We start from the raw sequence: 11,454 nt of genomic DNA, 5'->3' as shown, positions 1-11,454 counted from the left end.
ATTTATCAGTCCATTTTCATATTTTATGAATATGAACCATGCAAAATTTTCAGTAAATAATATGACGACTTTAATTCAATCAATATAATGAATTTATTTCAATCTCTTCTCATATATTTATTGAGATATTGGTAAAAATTAAAAGTAATTTAATTCTACTATTCAATTCTTAATTTATTTTAAAAAATTTTAGGTAACCACAATATTAGATATGATAATCCAAATTATATTTCCCAGAATAACCTATGTGAAAAAATTTGGTGAAAAAACTTTTCTGACGCACCTACTCAACCTCTTGAAATTAGAATTAAAAAAAAAATTAATATAAAAACTAAACATCCTCCAATCCCATCACAAATTTTCATGATTTTAATCTTTCTTTCTCCTTCGGTTTGAATACTCATTTTGGCTCAAGCGCACACTCCCTTGCTTTTTGGCTAAAAAAATCCCATCAACTCCTAACTTCATATGCCGGGAAGGTGCCTGAATCATGCTTGCTCCATCAGCACATATCCCAGATCAAAGACCCTTATCAATTAAAAAACTCAATGCAGGAAGGCAGGGTATACGAAAAGGATGGTGAATGCAAACTACAAGAAGAGACTCACTGTTTCGCATTACAAAGTCGACCAAGTACACCAAGAAAACCACTGAATTTACATTGACAATGAGAAGTTGAGAACTGGAAGAGTGTTTCTAAACCCCCCGAAAAAACTTTCTACTGCAACTATTTCCTTTTGAGCTACAAGAGAGTTACAAGAAAAGGCAGTAGTAGTTTCTACTACAGTCTTTGCTTCACACGCCTTCCATTAACATCACCACCATCAAGGAGAACCTCATTCCCATGCTTGCTGATTATGACAGAGTGCTCACTGTTCCTAGCAACGTGCTCCAACAGTTCAGTCAGTACAGAAGGGCAACTTTCCCTCAAATATTCAAAGCCATCTGTCTGCATCACAGCTGGGGGAAAAAATAAATAGCACATATATCAGCTGATCAGTGACATTCACAGCAGAACCTTGAAATCTTATTAGGTTGATAAAACAACATCAATAAAATCTTAAATTACAAACTTATCAAAAGCATAAAACCGGTAATAAGCTCTTAGTGGTAACAATTGTACACCTTATTCCCACAAATTATAATTATATTAACAGATCATATATACATAGGGAACAACTATTTCATTACTAATATCATGTATATGGACGGGGTTAAAGAAATATATAGTCAAGTCTATAGGACTTGGAACCACCACTCATAATCATAAATAAATTTATGAAAATGAATATCAAACCACTATTAAAAGAGGGAGAAAAGCAAACTGGAGAAGAGCAATGGGTATGGGAAAATGAAATGATTGCAGAGCCAATTCAAGAGGAGGCGTTAAGAAACTTATTACAGTCTATGATGACAAAAGATGAAATGGATTTTTAAAATCTTTACTTAAAATAATTACAGCAAGGATTTTTTTGATAGGTCATTTGTGTACACCCAGAAAGAACTTTATAAGAGGATGTTTCCCATGGCGTCGTATACCAAATAGTACACAAAAAATAGTTAATTTCCTTATTCACTTCCTCTTTAGTACTTCATGAAAAAAATGATGATCCTCAACCGGAAAGAAAATTGCCAAGCTATGATCCCACCAGTCTGCCATTTGCACAGGAAAAAGAATAAGAAAAAGCGGAGGACTGAGAAGAGAAGAACAAGGGCTCCCCTGCGGCAACTTGGTCAATTTCCAGTTATCCAGCTTGAGTGTTGGATTCTTTCTTGAGATTGAGATCTTGTGCCGGGGGTTTCAGCTCGACAGGAAAAAAGGATAAAATGACAGACAAAACCCACAGGCAAAGACACGGGTCTGTAAGTGGAAATGCAATACGATGAGAATAAACGTTCCCATGAGCTGGTATTCAAAAGAGTGTCAAAAAAGGAAGACCAGATGGATAGTCAGGACTGGTTGCATCACTCCTTCGGATTTGCAATCCCCAATGAAAAAACATACCCAAGCATGCATCGTATGAAACTTATAAATCACTCATAAATTCAAATGTTGGTTTTTTCTTTTATAGTCACTCCTAGAATCATATCCAGACAAAATTTTATATTTGAAACCATCTTAACAAATTGGAACCAGCAATTTCTTAAGACAATGACTTGACTGAAACCTTTCACATTAACAAATAAATTTCCCTTAACCCGCCAGAAAATATATAAAAAATAAGTTCAAAAGAATAATTGCAAAGACGAAAATCACCTCTGAGATTTTCAGGCATTGAAACAAATTTCAGACAAACAGATTTCAGCTGGAAACAGTGGTGCTGCTCGGCCAAAGCTAATGTAGTTGCTATAGTGTTTATGGCAACATCCTCACAGAGATTAGACTCACAAAGCAGCCTGAGTCTCTCTAAACCATACCGATCCGAAGCTGCAAGCAGATGCTGAGACATCAATGTAGAAGCCCATTTCGAGTTCAGACCAGTAAGTTCTTCCATGTCAGGTAGCATATCCCAGTAAAAAAAATGAAGCAAAGCCTGCAAAGAACCAAAAACAGAGTAAAGAAAAACATGATAGTCAGATTGCGTTCAAGCAAAAATTCCAAGCAAACTTATCACTTTCCAAGTTGAAATGTACCTTAGCCAGTGAGCCAGGAATCAACCTGAAAGATAAGGTGTGTCTTATATAATAGTAATTACGTAAATAGAACATAGATAGAGAAAGAAGAAGAGTATAGCATCTGCATATTCTGGTGAAAAAGAGATATATTCAACAAGATAATCCTAATGTCACCCTTCCTCTCTAGCATAGTAGTTGTTCTTATATCCTTCTTTGCAATTTTTATTGTTCATCATATCATACTGTATCATAAAATACATTTTAGTTCTTAAATATACTTAAAAAAAAAAAAAAAAAAAGAGAATTAAATAAATGGGAAATGATGTTTCCTGATAAGCAATATCTTATTGGCAAGCACAACATGATAAATGTGTGAAAGATTTGATTCATGGAGAAAATAACCAAAAAATGCATTTGATAACCACAAAAATACTATCAAGACACAATTCTTTGAGAATGGGGGACCCCGGGTGGGAAGAACTCAGAAGTTCCTCCTACCTTTCCAAAATATAACTTTCAAAAAGAGAATATAGAACAAGCCACTTTTATAAACATATTACCAACATCAGGCATAACATCTAAGCTGGGTCAGAATCATGCTCACGTGATAAAGCATGCAGGAAAATCTGCACAAAAGATGGCAAATAAACATGCCATACAGGAACATGCACAACTTGGATAATGAATAAAATAGTAGAAAAAAGAAAGAGTAAATGTACTGAACCTTAAAAACTGGAGCCTCCATGTCTTCGACTTTTATACACTGGGTATTCTGATCCTTCATAGGACCATAAAGTTGAGCCCTGAACACAGGTGAGCGAGCTGCAAGTACCAACTTGTGAGCAGCAAATATTTCTCCATTCACTTCAAAATTTACATCAGTACCTTTCCCACTTTCTAATAGCTTCCCAAAATGTTGACCTATGTCAGACGGTGGCACAGGTATGGAGTAAATCTTAGGACCCTCTGTGCGTGACCTAACAACACCAACACTGCAGTGAACTGAAAGGCAATCATCTTTCAGGTAGTCTGATGTCTCTAAAGCAGTTCGTTTGAAAAACCGCTTATAACCCCTGCAGCATCCAACAATCAAAATCATTATGCTGCGATAGTCATTCATCCATAAAGCACTAACTAATTATTATTTTCATGTATTTAGAATATCATGAATGCATTCAAGGACAAAAACAAAGAATATCTAATAACATTAAATACAACCCAAGAATATCTCATTAAGTTATGTGCAATCGCATGTTTTCAACCATCCGAGATCGAACATGTGAATCATGTTTTTTATTCTGCTTTAAAGTTAAAAATCAATTAGATCAAATGAACATATTATCATATAATCCTCTCTGCAATTCTATTCAAGAAAGAAAATGTTTTGATCATCAATCTTGCATCCTTGTAGGAAGAAAGTCATGTATCTACAAGTTTATGTCAACTCAATAAAACCTAACCCCCAACTATTTGGGTCCTTATAGGGAAGTCATGTATCTAGTCATATATCTACAAGTCTATGTCAACACAATAAAGCTTAACCCCCAACTATTTGGGGTCAAGCACAAAGTCTGTTTCTCCAGTCTCCTCCATCTAAGGTTAACTCAAATCATATAATTTCTTGAATATCTCAATCTACTATAATTTTGGTCTTCCACATTCCCTCCAATTTTGCTCAATTTAAATCAACAGTCACTCTTCCACACCAGTGTAGTCACAATTTTCTCACATATCATCTCAAATAAATCCTAATTACATCGTATCATAAATTTCTTCGTTTTTAATATAATACTTTCTCATCTTACCATATACATCAATGATCCATCTTATTTTCCATATTTCAATTTGTACAACATGTTTTATAACCGCCCGACATGTTGCATCATTAGGAATATTAACTAGTCTAACGATTTTTCTAAATTTATCGTTTATTTATGAGGTATGCATCTATCATACAATACACCACCAGACGCATTTTCCACTTCAAATCCCACTTCATTTATACGAACATCTCCATTCCCTCGCCCTCTGAAAATAGATGAACCAAAATAACAAAATTGTTTATTTTTGGTAATTACTGAATGTTAACATTCACAGCATTCAAATCTGTATTCCTAATTTAACTAAATTTATTTTCGAAACATTCAAATTGTGTCCTACGCATGAATCATACAATACGCAACCAGATGCATTTTCCACTTCAAATCCCACTTCATTTATATGAACATCTCCATTCCCTCGCCCCCTGAAAATCGCTGAACCAAAACAACAAAAATGTTTATTTTTGGTAATTATTGAATGTAAAAATTCACAGCATTCAAATCTATATTCCTAATTTAACTAAATTTATTTTCGGAACATTCAAAATGTGTCCTACTTGTTTTCAATCATCTTAATTCAATGTCCCAATTTAGTATTTATCAATATTTGAGTTTATAAAATCAAAACAATGCCACTTATAAAATAAAAAAAAAAAAAATCAAAACAATGCCATCAGCAAATGCACACCATGAAATATCAATCCTAAATGCATCTTTTCAATTCATTTTTATGACTAAGGCTTCATTTCATAAGTTAAGTGAAAGAAAAAAAGGAAATATGCTTTCAAACATGAATTTGGTTAGAAATAAAATTTTCTAAGGACGTTTGTAGAAAAATTCCACTTCATGGCTTGCATTTCATGAAAGTTACAATGCACCTAAGTTGTCCATATTTAAGTTAATTGAAATAACGTCTAAAAGGATTCGTCTCAAATCGATACTTTTTTGTCCTCTTTTAAAAGTAAAAGTAACGTGAAATTAAATATATAATAACTGTCCCGGACATCAATTTTCTACATAAAAATATGGCAATTCTTTTAAATTATTATGCATAAACCCAATTTATTTTAAAGAAACAAAGAGAAGGCATAATTTTGAGTTCAAACTTAACTTTCCTATGAAATTAAATATTCCTGCAATTTGTTTCTGTTGGGTAGGGGTTTAGGGAAATTAATTGGTTATAGAAAATAACTTTCCCTCAATTTTTTCTTTTTCCAGCCATCCAAACTTCAAAAAAAATTAATTTGAAAAAAAAAAAAAATCTATTTCTCGCACTTCTCACTAGTTTTTGTCTAACCAAACCAAGCTTAATGTAAATGATGTAAACTTATTGCCAAGCCCTAATATGTATATATATATATATATTTAGTATTGCCAAGCCCTAATGTAAGCCTACACTAATTGAAAATTCATTTACTTCTCTTGTAATTGTTTTTGTTGTAATCGCAACTCCATCATTTATGTCCTTTTCCCATTAACATAGCACTTATGACTATTTTCTTCTTTAACGTTATCCAGATCCACGGTATTCCATTGTCTCATTCTATTTCTTCATTAGTTTTGTCGGTAACTAAATAACTTGGCAAAAAAAATAAGTACCTAGATTCCATTGCACTAAAATGAATAACTTCCTTTGCAGACCCCTTCAATACCAGTTCAAATTGATATTCCAACATATTATTCTACTTCCTTTAGTTAATGCTCACTCAGTCCTTTCCTCGTTAATTAACACTGCAATAACAGGTACAACTTCTAATATCACCTTATTCATATATAGTATTAAACTATTCTTTAGCACTTATCAAGCATTTTATTGCTTGTGATAATTGTATTAAATAATTGATTATAAAAGATACATCATTACCCCTAAACACTTCTAAATCGTAATAGAAATGAAATCGAGTACCATAACCTTCTTGTTTTCATCTTTCTTGACACATTTTTCACCATGTATAGCCCAATACTACCTATGAAAAAGAATTCTCTCACTAAAGTTACTATGTTTTAAGCTTCTTATATTTTTTTTTCAATCATTCCCAAAACTTTGTTTTCCATCCTTCTCAAATTACAACATTTTTTTACCAATACACTTGGATCTTCACTGTTAATGCACTCGATATAATTAAAATCTCTAATTTGCTCTCCTTTAACTTAGTAAACTTGTGTATATTCTCATTCACATCCTTTGTACTTGACTTAATATAAACCAGTAAAACTATAGTGTTAAAATATTAGAAAACGAGAATGCACAATCTTTGTGCCAAAATATATTTGTCTGGAATAAAATGCTTCAGAACAAAAGAAACAAAATTTGGTGCCAAATCCAATCTCGCTTGCAGCTTCCTTTTGGTATAAGTAGAACATAAAAACAATGTATTCAACTAAACAATCTCATTAAAATACATCCCGTCAATTTTTAAGACACCTAAAGAAAAACCTACAAGACTCGTAAACATTCTACTGCTGACTGGAAAAATATCTCCATCAGGAGTGGCTGCTAAACATGTGATGATTTTTAATGGCCAAGTCCAGTTTAAAGGAAGTATGCAGTTGCATCCTCATAAATAAATTGCAATCAAGCTACTCATATACATTGACAGTTCCTGTGAGGGCAACTTTGAACAATAATGAGGTTTAAAAAATTCAATAATATTTTAACTTAACTATAGATTGATAATATTTTTCTAAAATAAATTCACAATTGTCCATGTTTTTAAATGTTGCAACGCTGCTACATATACTACCAAGGGTAGTAGTAACTCAGTGGTATCTCCTCTACCTTTCAAAGTGAAAGATTCTGGGTTCAAGTCTCCACAAGGGTAAAATGTGTGTTGGGGGCCGCAGATCAACACTGCTAATTTTGTATTTCTCAATCTCTACATGACAGTCCTAACTAGTAGAATCAACGGCAAGGTCACAAGCACATAAACTAATAAATAGATTGTCTTTTTTCATCTCAACCATAAATTTATTTAATTATTCAAAGAGAGAGCCGTGGATGATGGAGGGAGGGATAGGAGACTAGAGATGATGGAGTACTTGCCTGCTGTTTTATGTGCATAGGCGCGAGTGAGAGAAGAAAAAAAAAAGAAGCAATGGGGTAAAAGATTAGAGTTATGGTGGCATTTATATAAACACTAAAGATTTTATAGGTATAAATAGGATTATTTAAAAAACCAATGGGGGCCTGGGCCTCGCTAAGGTCCGACCCTGCTCATATAGCCGGCACTCCAGCTTGTTTAACATGTTAATCATAATTTGTAATGGCCAAATCCTGTGCAATGAAAGTATGCAGACACATCAGCATAAAGTTATAAACAAAATGGTATCAAGCTATTTAATATAGCCAACAATCCAGTTTGTCACTAGATAGCCAAGCACACAAAAGATGATGTTTAAGGCCATTACTTGATTCGAAGATACATACTTGGACTGCCAAGCATGACAAAGAAGATTCAAGTCCGAGAACAGCCATTTTATACAAATAATGCCAAAAGTTGAGTCAACATACTGTATAGGGTGTACACCTCTCAGCGCCTTGCATTGGCAGGACCAAGACTGAAAAATAGACTTCATCACCTAGTGGACAAAGCTATCGGTAATAAAAATAAATGAAAACACAAATAAGGACAAAAAATAATGATGATATACTAAGTGATGTATCGACAAATGAATCATTATTGTTACCAATCAGCTTGCCCAAAATTCAATGTGTTCATACTATCTAAGACTAACTGCTAGGACAAACACTACCCTTAATGTGCAAATGAAAGACGAAAACCCATACAAAACTCTACACTTTTAGTTGTTCATCCATCCTCCAAACTGTTGGTTTCTTTCTTTACAGATAGCCAAGACCTGGCGACAAAAATCTACCCATATTAAATAAAAGCTTATCTCAGACTGTGCTCAAAGCTTTGTAGCTTTAAATTATCTAGAACTTATAAAAGGACATTAAACTTTGAATAGATCACATTGGAACCATCATGAACTTCCCAATTACGAATGGAAACAAGCCCAGCTTTAGACTCAGGCCACTCAACAAGTTTCTCAAACAAGCTCCCAAATGAAGCTTGGACCCAACTGAGTTGAGCCAATGCCATTAATTATTAAATCAGTTATTCTGCAACCAAATAATTAATCACATAAGCTCCACTTTGAACATGCGTGATGTTAAGTCTAAAACTTATGGCAAGATATTGGAAAATGTGATACTGCAATCATGCCCTTAATTTTTTTTATTTTTTATAAGTCAATCATGCCCTTAAATAAAAAGGCATTACTTAGTGTGTGTCCCCTAAACATAATGCTGGTGGGGATAAACGGTAGAAAAACCTAACCTTTCAGTTTTTTGCAGTCATTGCTCTCATACTCAAAACACAAGTCCTCACTTGTCATAGTTGATACCTTCGAAATAGCCCACAAATGGTATAAAAATAATAATAATACAGTTAAGAATGAGTTCCACATTCATTTAACCCCCAAAAACTATCATTATAAATGAATTAATGATTATATAAAAGAAAAATCAAGTCAAAAGGTCTCCCTCTCTCAACTGATCACAATAACAACATGCAATAGCAGTGTCTTCTCTTAATCTTTGTGTTACCTCACTAAAACAAGGCCAAAGGACTAAAGAAACAACCAACCCCTCTTTGAAAGTTGAGATTAATTTAATCCATACAATCAAATTAATTATTTGCAAGTGTAAATTAGGAGGGGAAAAAATCTTTTTCCCAAATCGTTTATCAGGGAAAAAAAAAATCCAAAAATTCCAGCCCGTAAACACTCACAAGACAATCAACTTCTTATTGTTAATATATAGATAAAAGGCTGCAAATAAGCTAACACGGAAATCAATCTTAGTTGACAGATGCCCACATGAAATTAGCCAAAATAATGAATCAATTATCAAATTTAGATGAAAGCTATGCAAATAAAATAAACCTGATTCACCTGAAGTTAATCTCAGTAGTCAGAATAACAAGCAATTCTTGTTATTTTGTTAAATTTCAAGTGGTAAATACAAATAATAATAACAACAAAAAAAAGGTAATGTAACAGTAACGATGATAATTCAAATCAACATCAATCCAACAAATGCATAATTCAACGTAAAGCATTCCAAATTTGAGAACCCAAAACCCTAATTCTTACCACATGCTTCCACGATATTTAAGAGTGTATGGCCCGCTCTCCAACGCCCTCCCAAAATGGCTATGCACCTTATGCTTTTCGTTTCCGCTTTGATCCAAAAGGGTAAGTTCAAAGAGGGCCCTCACATCCGTTCCCTCGCTGGCTAGGGCAATGAACAGGGAAACGTACGTAGAATTATCCTCGACGCTCTTTCCATCCGGGTAGAAGTAGATCGCCCACGCGTAGCCACCGACCATAAATGTATCAGATGCCATGTACTTACCGATCCCCATCCCCTTCGAAAGGGAGTAACCATCGATCTTAAATTGATGCGAACCATTCACAGTTTCGCTGATGGATGACGATGTCGTGACCGGAGGTGATGAAAGAGAAGAAGATGTCGAGGGCTTCAAGGTTTCCCTGTTAAACCTTCCCATGCCCATATACAATAAACGAATGCTTGGCTCTACAATTTCTAAAGTGTCCAAACCAAATGAGAACTTAGAACTCGAATTTGGATTAATCCAATTAAATGAAATTCGTAGACGAACAATGCGAAGAGCGATCAGATCTAGGGTTTGTAAGCGAGAATGAAAGAAATTGGACTGGCTTGGACTTCGAACTGGGTCTCTCAGCGACGGTTACTCTGGAAACTACGTAAATGGTTGCGTTGGGAGTAAATCTAGGTTTTTTGTTAACGAGAAATCTGCGATTCTCGAGGATGCCTTTCTAGGGTTTCTTTGTAGAGAGCAGAAGAATAAATATAACACGATCTCTCTAGAGAGAGGGGAGGAGGAAGTGAACGTTGGGTGAAGGAGTTTTCGGCCTTTAAATAGTCGTAACTCTGGCACAGTTTCTAATGGTGACGCAATATAATAACGTTGACAGAGTTTTGTAAAGGGAAGGTTGGTTGAGTAATTTCGTAGAAAGCGGAAATATTCAGACAGTCTGCACTAAAAACGTCATACAATCAGATGGCCTGATTGGAAATCAATTGGATGACGTGTCAGATCAGACGCTTTAAATCATCTATCAAAACGTTCAAGTGCGCGCAATAATTGGACAAAACTATAAAAATAATGAACAGGATTAATAACAACAACTGACCATTCTAGTTGAGAATACTTAAGTAATCTCTCAATGTAATAAAGAGCATTTACTTAGTTGTGCATTATTTTTATTATGCAATTTAAGTTTAAAAATGATTAGACTACTTCTTTTTTTTTTTTACATAAAAAACAAAATAAAAGGGATTTGGAAGTTTCCCATTGAAAAGCTAAAACGTAAATTTGAAGGTTCATAGCTGTTTGCAACTATATTTTTTTAAACACAAATGAATATAAATTTATAGTTTCTTACCTAAATAAATAAAAAAAATTGTTGAGGGTTTACTTTAAAAATTAAGAGTTTATTTTAAAAATTGTAACTCACAAAATTGTGAGTCACATGCTTTTAATTTAAAAAAGAGGAAGTAATAGTTACAAGTAACAAAATTAAGCCAGAAAGTAAGCTTTCTTTATATTTATTTGTTCAAGTTTGACTAATTTCCAAATTTGCATGCAAGTATATTTATAATCTCTTTAAAAAATAAATAAAAAAATCTAAAAGCACAGTGGTTTAGAAATAATAATAATAAGTGTGAAAAGTATAGGTTCAATATAATATATGATAGAAAAAAAAATCTGTTTTTAAAGACCCGCCTCTTATAATTATTTAAAAATAATTTTTTTTTTTAAATTTAAAAAAATTATTTTTAAAATTACAAATAAAATAATTTCTTGTATCAGTCTCAAATAGTTAATTTGTTTTTTTAATTTTAGACAGGGAAAGTATTATTATCATCGCATCTAATTAGTACTATTAGTCTCAAATTATTTTATTT

At 33.3% G+C, this 11,454-nt stretch overlaps 1 protein-coding gene across 1 annotated transcript; it reads right to left on the bottom strand.

The window, feature by feature from the left end:
• Positions 1-566: 566 nt before the first annotated feature.
• Positions 567-10,407, bottom strand: LOC132268912 (BTB/POZ and MATH domain-containing protein 2-like). The gene is made up of 4 exons (XM_059769826.1): positions 9,594-10,407; positions 3,341-3,689; positions 2,258-2,534; positions 567-960 (listed from the first exon to the last, which is right to left on the bottom strand). The coding sequence occupies exons 1-4, from the start codon at positions 10,013-10,015 to the stop codon at positions 782-784; spliced, it is 1,227 nt and encodes a 408-aa protein (XP_059625809.1). The 5' UTR covers positions 10,016-10,407; the 3' UTR covers positions 567-781.
• Positions 10,408-11,454: the final 1,047 nt, after the last annotated feature.

Source organism: Cornus florida, unplaced genomic scaffold (genome assembly GCF_030987335.1).
Source record: "Cornus florida cultivar Cherokee Brave unplaced genomic scaffold, ASM3098733v1 CherokeeBrave_3.0.0_Hap2_Chr08, whole genome shotgun sequence".
Lineage (NCBI taxonomy): Eukaryota > Viridiplantae > Streptophyta > Magnoliopsida > Cornales > Cornaceae > Cornus > Cornus florida.
The sequence above is the reverse complement of the archived record's forward strand: the minus strand, read 5'-3'. Positions and strand labels throughout refer to the sequence as shown.